Below are 23,330 nucleotides of genomic sequence, written 5' to 3' on the forward strand. Positions count from 1 at the left end.
ATACTGAGAGAATGAAGCTGTCCCATCCATACATTCCCAACCCACATATCATCATACACATCATTGAGGGGTTCATGCAACAATTATTGGTCTTCATCGTTACCTGACAGGATGTTTTTGATGACAAAAGTTGTACATATTATTTCAACGTCTAATTTACATTGTATATCAGCCCTCTACACAAGGGGTATACAACTCGTACCCCACGAGGTCCGGAGCCTGCTGGTTTTCTGTTCTACCTGATAATTGCACCCACCTGTTGTCCCAGGTCTAAATCAGTCCCTGATTAGAGGGGAACAATGTCCAGACTTGAGTTTGAGGGCTCTACACCAATATGGTGGTGGTAGTTGATACCTCAGGCAAAAACAAACTATCACATCTTTTGGTACATCAAATAAAAAACCCAAGCAGTCAAATTAAGGCAAATGGAGAGAGTTAATGTATTACACCCTAACATCCTCAGTCAATCAGTGTTTATGAATAGACTGAATAACGAACAAAGCTACTAGACTGGGTACAATGACCCACGCCAGCACATTAGTTTTTCCTGACCAAAAATCAAATTATGGGCCCTAGTTCTGGGCTATGAGCAGTTACTAATTGTCGTAGTCCAGGAGTTTTTCCTATACACGTAGCCTGACAAGAAAAAACAAAACTCATGGTCCTACTTCTGGGTTTTGAAAAGTAATTTCTAACCCTTTACACTCGTGGAAATTGGACTATATGGATAGGGCTAAATGTCTTACAGAAGAAATATGAAAAGCATATGCATAACCATAGTAGCAATTGAAAGGGAACAGTTAGGAGATTATGGGAAAAGTATTAAACTTGATTTTATGTGCATTCTACATTTACTGTACTTTATGCCGCATTTGTTGATAACAAAATCTGAAAATACTCTGGATATATTCAGTAACATGATAAGAACATCCCTGGAAAATGTGGGGTAGGTGCAACATAAGACAAAATAATTACAAGGGTTTGAGTGAGAGGACTAACTGGTGTCTCCTTGTGGCCACACACCTCTCTAACGTGTGCACAGTTCCTATGCCCTTTTATGACTCAAAGAAGAGTCTTCAACTATAAGGTGGCTTTCTGAGCTCTCCTAGCTGTGCCGTTGAGGAACTAGAGCAAACACACTTGTGGTTGTTTTGTTTGAAACACAACCCTGCATCCCCATCATCACACAATTACTGTTGTTGTTGACGCAATCCAAAAACGGCCCATTCATAAATCGCAATCTGGGTCAGGTGGGCATCATTTGAAAGCTTCTTCTACTGCAAACATGACTAGCTCAGTTACAAAATACGATATTACTTGCTTTCACAATGCAATTCAGGGAAACCGATCATAATCTTGGTGCGCATAGAAAGGAGTCTTGCGTGCATTCAAGTGCGTGTGCCGTGACACATTTTCTTCACAATAGACAAACATAGGCTCATTCTGTTCACTCAGTGTATGACGTCATGTCATCTTGTAACTGTATATCAAACATAGTGATCATAAACGCTGACACTATATATGATATGGAAATGTGATGTGTACATTTGGACTCATGGGTGTTTGGCTTGCTTGTATGACATCAAAGCGGTATTTGTTATAATCCTCAATGTCTCATCTTTCAGAATTTACAGCATTTCCCTCACTCAGACAACAAAAAATGTATGTATGTATTATTCTTATTTTTTACCAGGTAAATTGACTGAAAACACATTAATTTACAGCAAAGTCGCGCAAGGTGCTCAAGTTCAGAACGGCTGTCAGTCAAAACCCATAGAGCGCTGTGAAGTGCAGCGCCAGTGCTCTGACATGTATAGCATGTTACTGTACAGCCACTGCGTTCCAATTTAGTTGTTTATTAGTGGCCAAATCTGCCATTTTCATCCCGTATAAGGGTACGAGTGTAAAGGGCTACGGCCAGGAGTTTTTTTTCTGACCATGTGACCTAATTAGGAAATCTCCTGGCCTAAAAGGTGACTGCTAACTACTACATGGTGCTGTACTAATGTGTCTTACTGATAGACTGATTGAGTGAGGTAGTGAGTCCTAGGTTCAGAGATGATCGTAGGTCAGGCAGAGTCACGCAACACTCGTCCCTCCCTCAGCCAACCGACAAATATCTGACATAATACAATAGAGTTCAGAGAGTGTTGTTAGACATTATATTATTAGATCCAGCCCTGCGGACCATGTCAGAGTCCGAAAGAAACCGTCCATAATAATAACAGATACTTTCTCCCTATTAGCTAATTATTGCCTTTTATGTGAATGTGTTTCTGTTTTTAACTAAAAACCTACTTGTCTCTGGTAATTTGACCGCTTGACTTGAACTGAAAGCACGGAGCGTGGAGATGAGAGAAGAGCTCGATGCCAGCTAGGGATGACTAGAATGATGACGTGTGTGTCCTCAAAAGTGACAGATATAAACCTAGTACAGAAGGTCTCTCTCCCCCCCCCCCGACTGGAGGTCTTTCTTTTTTGGTTGGGGTCTACTTCGATGGGACAGGCATTGATGTTGTTGGAGTGTTGCACAAATGTCATTTCATCGTGAAGTACAAAGAGAAGAGGAGTCAAGAAGAACAGTCGGTTAGAACGGTACACGAAGAAGCAGCACACGCTGGTCTGCTTCCCAAATGGCACCCTACTCCCTACATAGTGCACTACTTGGGGCTATGGTCAAAAGTAATGCACTTTGTAGAGAATAGGGTGCCATTTGGGACGCAAACATTGTTTTTGTTTTAATCTACTAGTAGCAACGGTCGTGGACTGCTGAGGGACAAGAAAGTCTAGGAGGGGGTCCATCCAACCATCCGTCCTCCAGGGGGCCTCTGTCAGGGGTTCAGTAGCTAGCTGTCCAGGGGTAATGGGGGGCCACACTCATCTCTTGTAGTGGTTGGGGGCGTCAGCGAAGGCAAACTTCAGCCTGTAGGCCTCGGCCAGGAGCACGCTGACCTCCTCGTTGCCCCAGTGCATGGTGGGCAGGTTCTGCAGCAGGATCATCAGACCCTGTGGGGCAGAGAGAGAGAGAAACAACAGAATGATTTAGTGGAGCTGAAGGTAGAAAGAGAGAGAGCGAGAGAGAGAAAAAGAGGAGGAGAGGAAAGAGAGAGAGAGTGAGAGGAGTGCAGTGAGACACAGAGAAGAAGTGATATGGCCAATGAGAGAGAGAGAGAGAGAGAGAGAGAGAGAGAGAGAGAGAGAACCAAGTGAGAGAGAGAGAGAGAGAGAGAGAGAGAGAGAGAGAGAGAGAGAGAGAGAGAGAACCAAGTGAGAGAGAGAGAGAGAGAGCGAGAGAGAGAGAGAGAGAGAGAGAACCGAGAGAGAGAACCAAGTGAGAGAGAGAGAGAGAGAGAGAGAGAGAGAGACAGAGAGAGAGAGAGAGAGAGAGAGAGAGAAACAGAGAGAGAGAGAGAAACAGAGAGAGAGAGAGAGAGAGAGAGAGAGAGAGAGAGAGAGAGAGAAACAGAGAGAGAGAGAGAGAGAGAGAGAGAGAGAGAGAGAGAGAGAGAGAGAAGGGCACCACTCTGTGAACACTATAGTGTGTGAATGTGAAGGTGTCGCCAGGGGCAACAGTAGCGAGAGCATCAGCTCAGTAACGAGCGCCTCACACACACACTGCCTGCTTTATAACACCAACCAGTGAAGCACAAGCACCATCACAGCAAGAGGAACACACTTACACTTTCAATCAGCGAGTGATTCTATTTAACAATCTGCCGTGTGTAGTTTCGCTCTGAGCAGAACGACTATGTTTTTCGTTCCGTTCCACTGTTCCGACCAACATAATAAAGTTCTGAACCGGTTTGAACCAGAAAAAAGTACTGGTTTATATCATTCCTTGCTGTTCCTTTTTTAACTTTTGAAAAACAGTTTTTACATTTAGCTCATTCAATTACTCCACCAATCATTGACGATAGAGCAGCTTTCTATGGACCGGGCAAGCAAGTTGTTTGTATGCTTGATAGACAGACAAGTGTAGGGCGCGAGATGTGACTGCGGGATGGGGAGAGCGCAAGAGAGAGGAATGGACATGGAGGAGGCTTGGCTTAAAGCGCTAGGCATCATGATAAGACATTTAGTATATTAGTAGGCCTATCATTACTTCACTGAATCACATAATTATATCCTAGCAAGATATCTAGCTACGGAGAAGCGGCTAATATATGGAGGAACTTTGAACGTTGGAGAGTTGGCTCAATGCCGAGGCTAGCTCAACGCCATGGACCAGAGCTAGCTAACAAGCTTGTATGTGCAGCGGCACCAGAACTCAAATCACATCTTACCTTATTGTTGTTAATAAATCCAATGTGAAACGTGATAATTATACTATCTTTAAATAGCTTAGAAAACTAGATGGCAGGCAGACACAGGAAGGAGACGTTTCTGAGTGACAGAGTGAGTGCTTTGCATAGGCGCTTTGATTAGATTTTTTTGTGGGACTGAAAAAAATGCTTGAAACGTAAAATGTTATTAACCGGTTCCCATGATTTGGATATGAAGCGCAAAAATGCTAATATTAGGTACCACTGACAAGCATTGGATTTGTGCCATAAACGCTAAAAAGTTAGCATTTGAAACAGTGGCCAGGTAAACAAAACCGAAGCATGGGTTGCTGTAATACCTGGTCCATAGACTGCTTACAGAGTTAGAAAATCAAATCAAATCACATTTGATTTACCACATGCGCCGAATACAACAGGTGTAGACATTACAGTGAAATGCTTACTTACAAGCCCTTAATCAACAATGCAAAGTAAAAAAAAAGAAGCTAATAACTAAATAATAATAAAATAACAGTAGGGAGGTTATATACAGGGGGGTACCGGTGCAGAGTCAATGTGCGGGGGCACCGGCTAGTCAAGGTAATTGAGGTAATATGTACATGTGGGTAGAGTTAAAGTGACTATGCATAAATAATAAACAGAGTAGCAGCAGAGTAAAAAAGGGGGACGGGGTGGGGGTGGGGGGGAAAGTGCAAATAGTCCGGGTAGCCATGATTAGCTGTTCAGGAGTCTTATGGCTTGGGGGTAGAAGCTGTTGAGAAGCCTTTGGACATAGACTTGGTGCTCTGGTACCGCTTGCCGTGCGGTAGCAGAGAGAACAGTCTATGACTAGGGTGGCTGAGTCTGACAATTTTGAGGGCCTTCCTCTGACACTGCCTGGTATAGAGGTCCTGGATGGCAGGAAGCTTCGCCCCAGTGATGTACTGGGCCGTATGCACTACCCTCTGTAGTGCCTTGCGGTCGGAGGCCGAGCATTTGCCATACCAGGCGGTGATGCAACCAGTCAGAAGGCTCTCGATGGTGCAGCTGTAGAACTTTTTGAGGATCTGAGGACCCATGCCAAATCTTTTCAGTCTCCTGAGGGGGAATAGGCTTTGTCTTGCCCTCTTCACGACTGTCTTGGTGTGTTTGGACCATGATAGTTTGTTGGTGATGTGGACACGAAGGAACTTGAAGCTCTCAACCTGTTCCACTACAGCCCTGTCGATGAGAATGGGGGCGTGCTCAGTCCTGTTTTTTTTTCCTGTAGTCCACAATCATCTACTTTGTCTTGGTCACGTTGAGGGAGAGGTTGTTATTCTGGCACCACACGGCCAGGTCTCTGACCTCCTCCCTATAGGCTGTCTCATCGTTGTCGGTGATCAGGCCTACCACTGTTGTGTCGTCGGAAAACTTAAATGATGGTGTTGGAGTCGTGCCTGGCCATGCAGTCATGGGTGAACAGGGAGTACAGGAGGGAACTGAGCACGCACCCCTGAGGGGCCCCCGTGTTGAGGATCAGCGTGGCAGATGTGTTGTTATCTACCCTTACCACCTGGGGGCGGCCCGTCAGGAAGTCCAGGATCCAGTTGCAGAGGGAGGTGTTTAGTCCCAGGATCCTTAGCTTAGTGATGAGCATTGAGGGCACTATGGTGTTGCACGCTGAGCTGTAGTCAATGAATAGGATTCTCACGTAGGTGTTCCTCTTGTCCAGCTGGGAAAGGGCAGTGTGGAGTGCAATAGAGATTGCATCATCTGTGGATCCGTTGGGGCGGTATGCAAATTTGGGTGGGTCTAGGGTTTCTGGGATAATGGTGTTGATGTGAGCCATGACCAGCCTTTCAAAGCACTTCATGGCTACAGACGTCAGTGCTACGGGTCGGTAGTCATTTAGGCAGGTTATCTTAGTGTCCTTGGGCATGGGGACTATGGTGGTCTGCTTGAAACATGTTGGTATTACAGACTCAGTCAGGGACATGTTGAAAATGTCAGTGAAGACACTTGCCAGTTGGTCAGCACATGCTCGGAGTACACGTCCTGGTAATCCGTCCGCCCTGCGGCCTTGTGAATGTTGACCTGCTTAAAAGTCTTACTCACATCGGCTACGGAGAGCGTGATTACATAGTCATCCGGAACAGCTGGTGCTCTCATGCATGCTTCAGTGTTGCTTGCCTCGAAGCGAGCATAGAAGTGGTTTAGCTCGTCTGGTAGGCTTGTGTCACTGGGCAGCTTGCGGCTGTGCTTCCCTTTGCAGTCTGTAATAGTTTTCAAGCCCTGCCACATCCGACGAGCTTCAGAGCCGGTGTAGTACGATTCAATCTTAGTCCTGTATTGACTCTTTGCCTGTGATGGTTCGTCGGAGGGCATAGCGAGATTTCTTATAAGCGTCCGGGTAAGAGTCCCGCTCCTTGAAAGCGGCAGATCTAGTGCGGATGTTGCCTGTAATCCATGGCTTCTGGTTGGGGTATGTACGTACGGTCACTGTGGGGACGACGTCATCGATGCACTTATTGATGAAGCCAGTGACTGATGTGGTGTACTCCTCAATGCTATCTGAAGAATCCCGGAACATGTTCCAGTCTGTGCTAGCAAAACAGTCCTGTAGCTTAGCATCTGCGTCGTCTGACCACTTTTTTATTAACCGAGTCACTGGTGCTTCCTGCTTTAGTTTTTGCTTATAAGCAGGAAACAGGAGGATAGAGTTATGGTCAGATTTGTCAAATGGAGGGCGAGGGAGAGCTTTGTATGTGTCTCTGTGTGTGGAGTAAAGGTGGTCTAGAGTTTTTTTTCCTCTGGTTGCACATTTAACATGTTGGTAGAAATGAGGTAGAATGGATTAAAGTTTCCCTGCATTAAAGTCCCTGGCCAGTAGGAGCGCTGCCTCTGGATGAGCGTTTTCCTGTTGGCCTTATACAGCTCATTGAGTACAATCTTAATGCTAGCATTGGTTTGTGGTGGTAAATAGACAGCTATGAAAAATATAGATGAAAACTCTCTTGGTAAATAGTGTGGTCTACAGCTTATCATAAGATACTCTACCTCAGGCGAGCAAAACCTCGAGACTTCCTTAGTATTTGATTTTGTGCACCAGCTGTTGTTTACAAATATACACAGACCGCCACCCCTTGTCTTACCGGAGTCGGCCGTTCTATCCTGCCGATGTAGCATATATCCCGTCAGCTGTATGTTGTCCATGTCGTCGTTCAGCCACGACTCGGTGAAACATAAGATATTACAGTTTTTAATGTCCCGTTGGTAGGATTACCGCAATCTTAGGTCATCCACTTTATTTTCAAATGATTGAACATTGGCTAATAGGATTGATGGAAGAGGCAGTTTACTCGCTCGCCGTCGGATCCTTACAAGGCACCCCGACCTACGGCCACGATATCTCTGTCTCTTTCTCCTGCGAATGACGGGGATTTGGGCCTTGTCGGGTGTGTGTAGGATATCCTTCGCGTCCGACTCGTTGAAGAAAAAATCTTTGTCCAATACGAGGTGAGTAATCGCTGTCCTGATATCCAAAAGCGTTTTTTGGTTATAAGAGATGATGGCAGAAACATTATGTACAGAATAAATTACAAATAACGCGAAAAAACACACATTACATTTAAATTTTAGTCATTTAGCAGACGCTCTTATCCAGAGCGACTTACAGTTAGTGAATACATATGTTTTTATACTGGCCCCCCGTGGGAAACGAACCCACAACCCTGGCGTTGCAAACGCCATGCTCTATCAACTGAGCTACATCCCTGCCGGCTATTCCCTCCCCTACCCTGGACGACGCTGGGCCAATTGTGCGCCGCCCATGAGTCTCCCGGTCGCGGCCGGCTGCGACAGAGCCTGGATTCGAACCAGGATCTCTAGTGGCACAGTTAGCACTGCGATGCAGTGCCTTAGACCACTGCGCCACTCAGGAGTCACATAATAGAACAATTGGTTAGAGGGCTGTAAAACGGCAGCCATCTTCTCCGGCACCACTTCTAAATGTGTTTTGTAATTTAGGTTAACTATCCCTTTAACAATGGGTGGGATTCTTAAAACAATTTACATCTAATAGCAGAACAGCACCATCTGTTGGTCAGAACCTGGTATTATCAGGATGTAGTATGGGACATAAACCCAACAAATTCAATGACTAATTTCTCTGAACAAAAATAAATAGATTTCACTGAAAATACATTACATAGGGTGAAGAAACAACACTCTGAGCTGCAGCTCCATACTACTTATCAAACATAGAGAACTGATACTAAACTCAGCAAAAAAAGAAACATCGCTTTTTCAGGAACCTGTCTTTCAAAGATAATTAGTAAAAATCCAAATAACTTCACAGATCTTCATTGTAAAGGGTTTAAACACTGTTTCCCATGCTTGTTCAATGAGCCATAAACAATTCATGAACATGCAGTTTGAAATAAGACGGCTATGTGTGTGCGCGTACATGCTTGCTTATGTGTCTGTGTACAACGTCTCTCTCAACTGCATTCATTAGAGCAGTATGACTGCACACCATCACACCTCCTACTCCATGCTTCATGTTGGGAACCACACATGCGGAAATCATCCGTTCACCTACTATGCGTCTCACAAAGACACGGCGGTTCGAACCAAACATCTCAAATTTGGACTCGAAAGGACAGATTTCCACCAGTCTAATGTCCATTGCTCGTATTTCTTGGCCCAAGCAAGTCTCTCTCTTCTTATTGGTGTCCTTTAGTAGTGGTTTCTTTGCAGCAATTCAACCATGAAGGCCTGATTCATGCAGTCTCCTCTGAACAGTTGATGTTGAGATGTGTCTGTTACTTGAACTCCGAAGCATTTATTTGGGCTGCAATTTCTGAAGCTGGTAACTCTAATGAACTTATCTTCTGCAGTAGAAGTAACTCTGGGTCTTCCATTCCTGTGGTGGTCCTCATGAGAGCCAGTTTCATCATAGCGCTTGATGGTTTTTGTGACTGCACATTAAGAAACGTTCAAAGTTATTGACATTTTCCGGATTGACTGACCTTCATTTCTTAAAGTAATGATGGGCTGTCATTTGTCTTTGCTTATTTGAGCTGTTCTTGCCATAGTATAGACTTGGTATTTTACCAAATAAGGCTATCTTCTGTATACCACCTCTACCTTGTCACAACACAACTGATTGCCTCAAACGCATTAAGGAAAGAAATTCGACAAATTAACTTTTTACAAGGCACACCTGTTAATGTAAATGCATTCCAGGCGACTACCTCATGAAGCTGGTTGAGAGAACGCCAAGAGTGTGCAAAGCTGTCAACAAGGCAAAGGGTGGCTATTTGAAGAATCTCAAATATAAAATATGTTTTGATTTGTTTAACACTTTTTTGGTTACTACATGATTCCATATGTGTTTTTTCATAGTTTTGATGTCTTCACTATATTATACAATGTAGAAAATAGTAAAAATAAAGAAAAACCCTGGAATGAGTAGGTGTGTCCAAACTTTTGACTGGTACTGTATATAAACAGTTTAGGAGGGCTCCAGACTTAGATTTAGACTAAAGATATTTTGATGAGCTATACCTAAACCAGTGATTTGCTATAATGTTATAGGGCTTAATAATTGCCGATTTATTTTGTTCAATAGAAATGAATTCGCTTACATCTTGTTTTGTACAAATATCACACACACACACTAATTCACTTGGGGTTAATCTGAGGAAGGGGAAACTGAACCAAAACCACAAAAGCCTACTGTTCTTTTGCGCAATTTCATTTTGAATGCATTTCTCCCTTCCTCCCCTTCTATTCATCTAGGCTACATGGGAGTGCACAGGGAGAAACAGGGACAGGGCAAACACTTTCATGCAGGAATCAAGTTCTATATCGTGGAGCTCCGCCCCATAGGGGAGCTCTGCTCCTATTGGTTTACCCACTGCCCTAAGGCAGCATCAGCCTGAGACAAAATTATGCACACACCTGCAGCCAATAGGAGTACAGGTGTCCCTATAAGAGGGGGCGCTTCCCCTCAATCAGCCTCCCTTTATCTTCAGCGACTGGACTAGACTGAAGAGCCAAGAAGAGACGAAGAGAAGACTCGGGACGAGATACGGCATCGGATTTTCCAGTCATCGACATCGTCCTAGAATGAGCACACCAGGAAATGTTCCACCCCCAAAAGCTCTTTTCAGAGCTCAATGCCGCTGCACCTCCATGACGGCTGTGGACTCCCACAACTTATGTTTCGTGTGTTTGGGCTCACAGCACGCCAAGGAGGGCGTCAGCGATCCCCCTAATTGCGCCAGCTGGAGGACGTGCTGTCGGTGCTAGCCTCTGCTTCAGAGGCATCATCAGATGGCGCTGACTCCGGAGAAGACAGGGATTATAGGGAGGAGACGGATATTCCAATGGAACAATCCGACCCTCTGACCCAGACGTTCAAGACCCCCTTTCCTTTGGAAAGTGAGAGGTCTTGTAATTCCCTGGGCGATGACGACACGGGCTCTGAGAGATCAGTAGCCCTGTCCTTCGCCGCAGCCTCTCTGCGTTCGGATTTTCCTGGACTCATTGAGAGGGCTGCTCGAAGCTTGGAGATAGCACTGCCCCCCATTCCCTCCGCACCGGAAATGGATATGATGGAGGGCGGCCCCTATTTTCGGCCAAGGAGGGACGGCAGAGTCTCTGGCTCCAGCAATGCCCTCACTGGCAAAGTACGTCGAGGGCTCATGGGAGGCACCTCTGGTGGCGCGTTCGCCGGCCAAGTCGTACCTCCCATTCACCAGAGTGGAGGGAAGGCATCAGGGCTTCGCTAGAGGAATCCCCAGGCTAGAGAGCGCCCTGGCTGCGTATCTCGTGCCGGGTTCGAGTCCATGGCCCTCTTCCAAAAAGGCCACCTTGCCGACGCAAAAGGACCGCCTCACAGCGCAGCTGGTAGAGAAGTCCATTACGTTGGGAGCCCAAGCTGTAGCAGCAGCAAATAATATTGCCCTCCTAGCGGCCTCTCTGTCCCGTTTAACCACGGGTAAGACTAAGCTAGACAGGGAGGAGGAGGAAGAGGCATCCAGAATTTCTGGCGCTATTCTCCACCTAACTCAGGCGTTGGCCCTTCTGCACGGGGAGGTCCATGGCCACTTCGGTGGTTGCGGAACGACACCTGTGGTTGTCACTGACAACCATGAAGGAAGCAGACAGAGCGTCGCTCTTGAACGCCCCCCTTTCTGACGACGGACTCTTCGGAGTCGCCGTCAAGGAGGTGACGGAGCGTTTCACTAAACTTGACGAGGAGAGGAAGCAGCTCAGACAGACACCTGCCACTGGCAGGGAGGTTAGGCCACGTGACCCAGAAGCCGTCCACCTCCACCGCCCAGAGTAGACCAGGTTCTACTGCGTCGTGCCCGGCGCCAGACGGCGGCTACGAGCAGCAGGAGAGAGGGATGTGCTCGCTATTCCCCCCCACCCTTCGGTTGAGGGGATGGAGGAGAGAGGATAGAAGATGGCGCAGCGACAGAGTCGAATGTGCCCGCTATTCCCCCCCACCCTTCGGTTGAGGGTATGGAGGAGAATGTTTTTGTTGATGATATGTGTAATAAAGAGTTGGCTCCACCTGACTTTGTCAAAAAAGAGCCCTTTTCCATAATACATCCGAGAGCGTTCGACCTACCTCACTCCCTCTCGCTCTCTCCCACCACTCTGAGTGCCGCTCAGCCCACCATGGGTGCACAAATAATAATAATATTAAGAATAATATGCCATTTAGCAGACGCTTTTATCCAAAGCGACTTACAGTCATGCGTGCATAATATATATTTTTTTGTGTATGGGTGGTCCAGGGGATCGAACCCACTACCTTGGCGTTACAAGCGCCGTGCTCTACCAGCTGAGCTACAGAGGACCACGCTGAGCTATTCCCCCCCACCCTACCAATAAGGTAGGTATAAGAAAGGTATCAAGGCGCCGCCTTGTATTAACTCATAAAGACCTCACTTTACAGACTCCTAGGAGTGCTGTAGTGAGTGTCTCACATAGCAGGCTGCAGTCTCAGTCAGATAATGGCAGGATGACGCAACCGCTATTCGGGGATGGCGCGCTGTCTCAGGCTAAGGCCTCAGTCAGTGCAGTTCAGACCCGTGCTGCGTTCACGGAGGGCCGGAATACTACGGTTACGAGTTGAACCAACGTATCGGCGCCACCGTTTCTCTCAGAACGCGCTGATGTTTCCTCTCCCTTTCACGGGAGGCCCGCCTTGGGCTGTTCCACCACCTCAGTGCTGGGGAACAGCGGCGGCAAGGGCCATCGAGGAATACAGGTCCTTCCTACTGAATGTACCACAGCTTCGCGCTCGCCCGCTTTCTCTGCATTGCTGGGAGTGGCAACGAAGATGTACCCTCTCACGCTGGCTAGACCAGACGTTGCAGAAAGGTTATGCCATCCAATTTCACCGGCCCGCCCCCATTCAGGAGAGTGGTGGAGACGGTGATGAAAACGCCCGAAAAAGTGGCAGCTCTGGTATCAGAGATTACGGAACTTTTGGCGAAGGAGGCGGTCACAGTAGTTCCCCAGGAGCAAAGGAACAAAGGGCTATATTCACCCTACTTCCTGGTGCCCAATAAGACGGGGGGAATGAGGCCGATATTGGATTTACGCATTCTCAATGAGAGCGTAACCAAACGGCCCTTCCGAATGCTCACGACAAAACGTCTACTGGAATGTGTCCAGATAGGAGACTTTTGTACAAGCATAGACCTGAAGGACGCGTACTTTAATGTGCCGGTGCAGCCGCGTCACAGAAAGTTTCTGCGATTCGCCTTTCAAGGGGTGGCGTACGAATACACGAGGATGCCATTCGGGTACGCCCTGGCACCTCGCACGTTTTCCAAGTGTGTAGAGGCGGCATTGGAACCGTTGCGTCGTCAGGGAATAAGGCTACTAGCCTACCTAGACGACCTACTGGTTCTCGCCCCGTCAGCAGAGCAGGCGTTCACTCACACGACACAGACAGTGATTCATCTCACGCGTCTGGGGTTCGCTGTGAATTGGAAAAAGAGCGCGCCCTGGCCCAGTCATCAGATTGTCTACCTGGGAATACAGCTAGACACTAATGATGAGGGCTCGAATTTCGGACCCTCGAAGGGCAGCCTTGTTGCTAGCCCTGAGAAAGTGTCGTCCGAATCACACGGTAATGGCGCTGTCAGTCATGTCACTCTTGGGTCTCATGTCGTCAGCCCATTTCGTGGTTCCGCTGGGACTCCTGCGCATGCGCAGGATGCAGCGATGGTTCGCCCAACTAAGACTAGACCCAGTGCGTCAACGTCATCGGTTGGTGGTGGTTCTTCTCTCGCTCAGTGCAGAACTGAACTATTGGAGAGACCCGCGCGTTCTCACGTACGGAGTCCTGATAGGCAAAGTGTCCTCCTACATTCCAGTGTTTACAGATGCCTCTCTGACTGGATGGGGAGGGACATGTCAGACCCAAGCGATAGGAGGGGTGTGGCCTCTTTCGAGTCGCCACATCAACCTCTTGGAGCTGGAAACGGTTCGACTGGTTCTGACCCACTTCGCGTCTACCCTTCGGGGTCGCGATGTCTGGTCTGGTCAGACAACCGGACCACAGTAGCCTACATAAATCGCCAGGGAGGAGTCGGGTCTCCTGCTCTCCACCGGTCGGCGGAGGAATTGTGGCTGTGGGCTCACGAGTACCTTTGCTCATTGAGAGCAGCACACATTCCGGGCTACTTGAACGTAGGAGCAGACCTCATGTCTCGAGGGGGTCCCCGATCGCCCAGGGGCTCCATGGTTCGCGGAGATGAGTCAGATGTTGATTGCGCCAGCTTGGCCAATTCCACATCGATGGGACGCGTTGTCTCAGGCGGGAGGCTCGATAGGGCGATTGCTCATAATCGGCCAACCACTGAAGGCTTGGCTCCTGAGAGGGACAGGCTAGAGCGCCGTGGGTTATCTGATTCAGTAATCAGGACCATGCAGGGTTCACGTGCCAGTTCCACTTCCAGGGAACGTTTTTTCACAATGGTGTGTCACAGAGAATGTAGACCCCATGAACTGTCAGGTTGCGAGTGTTCTCTCTTTTCTGCAGTTTATGTTTGATAAGCAGCGCCACCATTAAGGTGTTTGCAGCTGCGATTTCAGCTTGTCACGAGGGGTTTGGCAGAGACACTGTCTTCAGCCACCCTCTAGTGAAACGTTTCTTATTAGGAACGCGGATGCTTCGGCCAATGCCTAGAGCCACGCTTCCTCAGTGGGATTTGGTTTTGGTACTCGAAGCGCTCTTTGAGTTGCCGTTCGAGCCATTGAATCAAATACCCCTCAAGATGCTGTCTATGAAGACGGCACTGTTGCTCGCTTTGACTACTGCTAAGCATGTTAGTGATTGTGTGCTCTTTCGACGAGACCCAACTGCCTTGCCATTAATGGCGATTTGAGCAGAGCGGTGTTACGTCCTAACCCGGCATTTGTGCCGAAGGTTATTAAGAGCTCATATAGATCACAGACCGTGGAGCTGTGGGCTTTTTCTCCCCCTCCTCATGGGGAGAGGAGAGAGGAAAGGCTCCATCGCCTGTACCCAGTGCGCACTTTGGCGTGTTACGTTGAGCACACAGCAGCGATTAGGTCATCGCCTCAGTTGTTTGTGTGTCACGGTGCGGCTGCACGTGGTAGACCACTTTCAAAACAGCGGCTGTCTCTTTGGCTTTGTGAAGGCATTGAGACAGCTTATGAGGCAGCGGGGCGACAATTGCCTCATGGTATAAGAGCCCACTCCACTCGTGGAGTAGCGGCTTCTACTGCCCTTTTCAGAGGAACAGGGGTAGAGGATATCTGTGCAGCGGCGTCGTGGTCGTCACCGTCTCCATTTATCCGGTTCTATCTCTTGGATATGTCTTCTAACTCTTTGGCTCAGTCTGTACTCAGCGTGGCTGAAGGGAGGACTTGACGTAAGAGAGAGGAATGCAGGACTGAAGAGACAGGTCTCTTTCAGGTGCGCTTCTGATAGAAGGACATATTTTAACATGACTCCTGACTGACATGTTCAGTACAGTAGAAGGCATGTATTGATCTGCCCACGTGTGAATAACTGGGTTGAGGCGGAATGATGAGGGATAATAGTAGTAACCTTGGTTACGGTACTATTATTAGACCGGTCATAACAATTTTGACGGAATGTGACGTCATCTATCTGCTTGTTCAGATTAGTATGAATCATGTTCTGGGATCTGCCCACTAATCTTTGGGGTTCCATTGATTGAGTGGGGCGGGCTACTGTGTACACAATGTAGAGTGACACTTTGTGTCATTCCATTAGTGGCCGGTATTGTTGAAACAGGATATTGAGGAATCATCTATCTGCTAGTACAGATTAGTATGGCCCGTATTCTGGTGATCTGCCCACTAGTCATTGGTGTTACCATTGGACTAGGTGGGGCGGGTTTGGACCGATGACGCAGTATATTGTGACACTTTGTATTGTGATACAGTGGTTACAGTACTGCGGGACTTGGTTGCAGCCATTGCTAGGCCTGACCTTTTCATTTTGATGGGAAGTGTTGGGCTCGGCAGGGAGTACATTTTAGAGCATTGCGCTCCGCCTTAAACCAATAGGAGCAGAGCTCCCCTATAGGGTGGAGCTCCACGATATAGAACGATAGTTACCGGTGTAACTCCAGTTCTATGAGTGGAGCGGAGCCCCATAGGACTTAAGGCCCTGCCATACTCTCTAGTCTCGCTGAAGATAAAGGGAGGCTGATTGAGGGGAAGCGTCCCCTCTTATAGGGACACCTGTACTCCTATTGGCTGCAGGTGTGGGCATAATTTTGTCTCAGGCTGATGCTGCCTTAGGGCAGTGGGTAAACCAATAGGAGCAGAGCTCCCCTATGGGGCTCCGCTCCACTCATAGAACTGGAGTTACACTCCGGTAACTATCGATGCTACTGTTTGACCAAATCATAGTTTTATAGCTTTCCCAAAAATATACAGTTTTGAGTAACGTGACCAGCTAGAATTTGTAGCTTGCACGGATGCGACCAAATATAAGCGTGGGAGTGTAATTTCCACCTCTACAGTTTGTCTACCAGCCTATGCTTTAGGTCTAATGCTTATTTGACGTATTACATAAGTCGCTTTATTTGATAGCATTATTTGAAAGGATTTGAGGGTTAGTTTAAGAGTTGGGGGAACAGGGCAGAGGATCATCATGAGATGCTGTTGAAGATTTTACTCACGGGCTACCATAGATAATATGCGCAGCAGTGACTGTACCGGATTGCTGTATGTTGCAAAATTAGTATTACTATGAGTCAATGATATATCATTTATAACGGTTGGATCTTGAAATTATCCTATAAACTTTATACATAAAACTAATAGCCTATCAATTTGTATTTCCCTGCCTGTTCTATTCCATTGTCTGCCAACGTTACAACGTTACAAGCACACCTGATTCAACTTGTCAATTAGTCATCAAGCCCTGAATGAGGTGTGTTTGTCCAGGGCTACAACAAAAATGTGTACTGTTGGGGGTACTGGAGGACCAGGGTTGGAAAACTGTTGTAGGTTAAACTTTTTAGAACGAACTAATTGCAATTCATATTATCCTTCTTCAATCTATAGTCTCATTTAGGGACTGAAACTGCAAATTAGGGCATGATAAAGCATGATGGTGCAATGCATCGGTCTGTTGATTAATCAATGTGTCAATGTTTTAAATAAATAGCCTACATTGTTACATTTAATTGTCAGGGAAAGATACAATGATTCAATGTTTCAATGTTTTAATTGTAGGCCCTATCTATCCCTAACAAATAAATACCTAATCATTCGGCTATTATCTACTTATCCATCTCTACTGCCTAAAACAAACTCTAAACCATCTAATAATAAAAAGTCATAATTGTTTTTGTTAAAAGCACATTGTATTTAAGCAGACTTTAACATCTCTGCACTATCAGGGAGGGAGGGAGAACCAGGAGGGTAGTTAGGTCAGGTAGGTTACCCAGCCTATCTAACGTCTCCTGCGTCCTCCTCTCCTGCAACAACTTGGGGCCGCGGCACTGTCGGACAGGGCGGCTGGTGGATGCTCTCCGTCGTCTGGGCACGGTGATTGATAGATAAGACACTTAATGACTTTTAGATGGGCCGGGGGTCCCTTTTATAGGTCTAGAGGGGGGGTCTAGTGAAGTCATAGCAGTGATAAATTATGATGCAATAATTATAGGTCGTTATCAATAAAACGTTACAATAGCGTTCGATTTGGCTGCTGGGGGGCAAGGAGACCCCAGCTCCGCTAAAACCATTGACAACTACATTACGTTTTCAAGGGATTGTTAAATAAATGTTATAACTATTTGCTTTTAATATTATTACCTCTTGAAGAGCATAGTCAGAACTACACAGTAATACAGCAAGTAACTGCATGCTTTACATGATCAGCAAACATCAATTGATCATGTATTTTGAGATACGTGAGGGTAGCCAGATCCATTTGGCATGTAGCTAGCTAGCAACACTTTGCTTACTTCATCAGAGATTAGGCTTTTGGAAAGAGCTTGACATCGGCAAGTCCTCGTCCTGGTAAAGTTATCAGTCGGACTACTGTCATCACCACTATAGATGGTAAGCAAATCAAATAATATTTGGATATAGCCATCTAGTTTATCCCCTGAAAGTTAGTTTGTTAAGTAGCCATATTGACGTTATTAACTTGCTAGCCAATTTGATGTGGTCCATCAATCAATATAGCCTGTCATGTCTGTCAGCATCAATCGTGATTAAACACTACTTAAAAACAATATTGAAAAGGGGATCATGTTACCTAACTTCAGTAGGTAGGCCTACACTCTGCACCATATTGTGACATTTTATTGACCACAACCTCTACCCCTGATGATGCAATAGTAACCGTGCCATTCCAAACACACAAAAACTGGGAAAATAAAGAAAAATGCAAAACACAGCAGAATATAAATTAGACAATAGCATGTGGGGGGACGACGCGCTTCTTTTGTGCCTAAAATGAAGAAAATCTGTCCAAAACTGTAGGAGATCCTCCTGTAGCTTATAATCCTTAGCGTATTAACTACACTGAACAAAAATATAAAATGCAACATGCAACAATTACTGAGTTACAGTTCATATAAGGAAATCAGTCAATTGAAATAAATTAATTAGACCCTAATTTATGGATTTCACATGACTAGGAATACAGACATGCATCTGTTGGTCATAGATACAGTGGGGAGAACAAGTATTTGATACACTGCCGATTTTGCAGGTTTTCCTACTTACAAAGCATGTAGAGGTCTGTAATTTTTATCATAGGTACACTTCAACTGTGAGAGACGGAATCTAAAACAAAAATCCAGAAAATCACATTGTATGATTTTTAAATAATTAATTAGCATTTTATTGCATGACATAAGTATTTGATCACCTACCAACCAGTAAGAATTCCGGCTCTCACAGAGCTGGAAGCCCTCCTGTTCTCCACTCATAACTTGTATTAACTGCACCTGTTTGAACTCATTACCTGTATAAAAGACACCTGTCCACACACTCAATCAAACAGACTCCAACCTCTCCACAATGGCCAAGACTAGAAAGCCGTGTAAGGACATCAGGGATAAAATTGTAGACCTGCATAAGGCTGGGATGGGCTACAGGACAATAGGCAAGCAGCTTGGTGAGAAGGCAACAACTGTTGGCGCAATTATTAGAAAATGGAAGAAGTTCAAGATGACGGTCAATCACCCTTGGTCTGGGGCTCCATGCAAGATCTCACCTCGTGGGGCATCAATGATCATGAGGAAGGTGAGGGATCAGCCCAGAACTACACAGCAGGACCTGGTCAATGACCTGAAGAGAGCTGGGACCACAGTCTCAAAGAAAACCATTAGTAACACACTACGCCGTCATGGATTAAAATCCTGCAGCGCACGCAAGGTCCCCCTGCTCAAGCCAGCGCATGTCCAGGCCTGTCTGAAGTTTGCCAATAACCATCTGGATGATCCAGAGGAGGAAAGGGAGAAGGTCATGTGGTCTGATGAGACAAATATAGAGATTTTGGTCTAAACTCCACTCGCCGTGTTTGGAGGAAGAAGAAGGATGAGTACAACCCCAAGAACACCATCCCAACCGTGAAGCATGGAGGTGGAAACATCATTCTTTGGGGATGCTTTTCTGCAAAGGGGACAGGACGACTGCACCGTATTGAGGGGAGGATGGATGGGGCCATGTATTGCGAGATCTTGGCCAACAACCTCCTTCCCTCAGTAAGAGCATTGAAGATGGGTCGTGGCTGGGTCTTCCAGCATGACAACGACCCGAAACACACAGCCAGGGCAACTAAGGAGTGGCTCCGTAAGAAGCATCTCAAGGTCCTGGAGTGTTCTAGCCAGTCTCCAGACCTGAACCCAATAGAAAATCTTTGGAGGGAGCTGAAAGTCCGTATTGCCCAGCGACAGCCCCGAAACCTGAAGGATCTGGAGAAGTTCTGTATGGAGGAGTGGGCCAAAATCCCTGCTGCAGTGTGTGCAAACCTGGTCAAGACCTACAGGAAACGTATGATCTCTGTAATTGCAAACAAAGGTTTCTGTACCAAATATTAAGTTCTGCTTTTCTGATGTATCAAATACTTATGTCATGCAATAAAATGCAAATTAATTACTTAAAAATCATACAATGTGATTTTCTGGATTTTTGTTTTAGATTCCGTCTCTCACAGTTGAAGTGTACCTATGATAAAAATTACAGACCTCTACATGCTTTGTAAGTAGGAAAACCTGCAAAATCGGCAGTGTATCAAATACTTGTTCTCCCCACTGTAGCTTTAAAAAAAAGTAGGGGCGTGTATCAGAAAACCAGTCAGTATCTGGTGTCATCACCATTTGTCTCATGCAGCGCGACACAGCTCCATCGCATAGAGTTGATCTGTTGTCCCACTCCTCTTCAATGGCTGTGCGAAATTTTTGGATATTGGCGGGAACTGGAACACACTGTCGTACACGTCGATCCAGAGCATCCCAAACAGGCTCAATGGGTGACATGTCTGGTGAGTATGCAGGCCATGGAAGAACTGGGATATTTTCAGCTTCCAGGAATTGTGTTCATGGCGAATGAATGGCATGACAGTGGGCCTTAGGATCTCGTCACGGTATCTCTGTGCATTCAAATTGCCATCGATAAAATGCAATTGTGTTTGTTGTCCATAGCTTATGCCTGCCCATACCATAACCCCACCATCACCATGGGACACTCTGTTCACAATGCTGACATCAGCAAACCGCTCGCCCAAACAGGAATTCATCCGTGAAGAGCACACTCTCCAGTGTGCCAGTGGGCCATCGAAGGTGAGCATTTGCTCACTTAATTCAGTTACAATGCCGAACTGCAGTCTGGTCAAGACCCTGGTGAGGACGACAAGCCCGCAGATGAGCTTCCCTGAGACGATTCTGACAGTTTGTACAGAAATTCTTCAGTTGTGCAAAGCCAAAGTTTCAACAGCTGTCTGGGTGACTGGTCTCAGACGATCCAGCAAGTGAAGAAGCCGGATGTGGAGGTCTTGGCCTGGCGTGATTACACGTGGTCTGCGGTTCTGAGGCCGGTTGGACGTACTGCCAAGTTCTCTAAAATGACGGAGGCAGCTTATGGTAGAGAAATGAACATTTAATTATCTGGCAACAGCTCTGGTGGACATTTCTGCAGTCAGCATGCCAATTGCACGCTCCCTCAAAACTTGAGACATCTGTGGCATTGTGTTGTGTGACAAAACTGCACATTGTAGAGTGGCCTTTTATTGTCTCCAGCACAAGGTTTACCTGTATAATGATCATGCTGTTTAATCAGCTTCTTGATATTTCACACGTGTCAGGTGGATGGATTATCTTGGCAAAGGAGAAATGCTCACTAACAGGGATGTAAACAAATTTGTGCACACAATTGGAGAGAAATAAGCTTTTTGTCCGTATGGAACATTTCTGGGATCTTTTATTTCAGCTCATGAAACCAACACTTTACATGTTGCGTTTATATTTTTGTTCACTATATAATATAGATGTATGTGGACACCCTTTCAAATTAGTGGATTCGGCTATTACAGCCACACCCGTTGGTGACAGGTGTATAAAATCGAGCACCCAGCCATGCAATCTCCATAGACACACATTGGCAGTAGAATGGCCCATACCGAAGAGCTGAGTGACTTTCAACGTGGCACCTTTCCAACAAGTCAGTTCGTCAAATTTCTGCCCTGCTAGAGCTAACCCGGTCAACTGTAAGTGCTATTATTGTGAAGTGGAAACGTCTAGAAGCAACAACGGCTCAGCCGCAAAGTGGTTGGCCACACAAGCTCACAGAATGGGACCACCGAGTGCTGAAGCGTGTAAAAACCGTCTGTCCTCAGTTGCAACACTCACTACCGAGTTCCAAACTGCCTCTGGAAACAACATCAGCACAAGAACTGTTCGTCGGCAGCTTCATGAAATGGGTTTCCATGGCCGAGCAGCCGCACACAAGCCTAAGACCACCATGCGCAATGCCAAGCTTTGGCTGGAGTGGTGTAAAGATTTAGGCCGACTGCGAGCCAGGCCTAAATGCCCAACATCAGTGCCCGACCTCACTAATGCTTGTGGCTGAATGGAAGCAAGTACCCGCAGCAACATACCAACATCTAGTGGAAAACCTTCCTAGAAGAGTGGAGGCTGTTATAGCAGCAAAGGGGGGACCAACTCCATATTAATGCCTATAATTTTGGAATGAGATGTTCGACGAGCAGGTGTCCACATACTTTTGTAGTGTAAGTGGGAGCATTTGAATGTACAAGGCCATGTTGTTTGTTGACTAGTTTAGTCAGAGGCACAGTGTTAGTTTCATTGTCATATATCCTAGAATCGCAAATGCGAGAAAGCTGGATATTGAGGTTGGGCACAGTGTAAAGTGCTGCATATAATGGTACATAATGGAGAATATGGCCTTCCAGAGGACCAGAGGATATTCTATAGGACAACTCATTGGTATTCAGTGTATAGAATAAGCCAGTAGTCAAACCCACCTCCCTTGTGACTGGCTAGTGAGAGTCCTTCATTAATGACTTAAACATTCTAATACATGACCAGCTGTTGACTATCATTTATATTCCACTAATGAGCTTAATAGACCTTAATTACACACATCTCACAGGCTGCTGCAGGAATCACTTTACTAACACAGGTAGGGGCACTTCAGAATGAAGGGGGGTACAATGTGTGTGTGTCTAAACCTTTTGAGTCACATTCATAACAGCATCAAAAGAGGCCCCTCAGAAGACTCAAAAACATCTGAACAATTAACAGCCTCTCTAAAGAAGCAAAGACCGTGTCAGAAATTCACAACGTTTAGAAAATGACGGGTCCATGTGTTAAAGCATCCTCTTCAGGAATTAAAAGGCTTTTCAAGCTGACCACTTACGCAAAGTACAGTGAGGGAAAAAAGTATTTGATCCCCTGCTGATTTTGTACGTTTGCCCACTGACAAAGAAATGATCAGTCTATAATTTTAATGGTAGGTTTATTTTGAACAGTGAGAGACAGAATAACAACAACAAAATCCAGAAAAATGCAGGTCAAAAATGTTATAAATTGATTTGCATTTTAATGAGGGAAATAAGTATTTGACCCCCTCTCAATCAGAAAGATTTCTGGCTCCCAGGTGTCTTTTATACAGGTAACGAGCTGAGATTAGGAGCACACTCTTAAAGGGAGTGCTCCTAATCTCAATTTGTTACCTGTATAAAAGACACCTGTTCACAGAAGCAATCAATCAATCAATCAGATTCCACACTCTCCACCATGGCCAAGACCAAAGAACTCTCCAAGGATGTCAGGGACAAGATTGTAGACCTACACAAGGCTGGAATGGGCTACAAGACCATCGCCAAGCAGCTTGGTGAGAAGGTGACAACAGTTGGTGCGATTATTCGCAAATGGAAGAAACACAAAAGTTGCAATGATCATGAGAACGGTGAGGAATCAGCCCAGAACTACACGGGAGGATCTTGTCAATGATCTCAAGGCAGCTGGGACCATAGTCACCAAGAAAACAATTGGTAACAATTGGTAACGC

At 46.1% G+C, this 23,330-nt stretch overlaps 1 protein-coding gene across 3 annotated transcripts in view; it reads right to left on the minus strand.

Moving 5' to 3' along the window:
- Positions 1 to 1,631: 1,631 nt before the first annotated feature.
- The window catches only part of LOC121581256 (TBC1 domain family member 22B-like), a 215,630-nt gene continuing 193,931 nt past the window's right edge, over positions 1,632 to 23,330 (minus strand). For all 3 annotated transcript variants that reach the window (XM_045224755.1, XM_045224756.1, XM_045224754.1), the window contains one exon: positions 1,632 to 3,006. In XM_045224755.1, coding sequence (XP_045080690.1) covers positions 2,878 to 3,006 — 129 coding nt within the window. In that variant the 3' untranslated portion in view covers positions 1,632 to 2,877. The remainder of the gene's footprint in view (positions 3,007 to 23,330) is intronic.

Source organism: Coregonus clupeaformis, chromosome 14, assembly GCF_020615455.1.
Source record: "Coregonus clupeaformis isolate EN_2021a chromosome 14, ASM2061545v1, whole genome shotgun sequence".
Classification (NCBI taxonomy): Eukaryota; Metazoa; Chordata; class Actinopteri; order Salmoniformes; family Salmonidae; genus Coregonus; species Coregonus clupeaformis.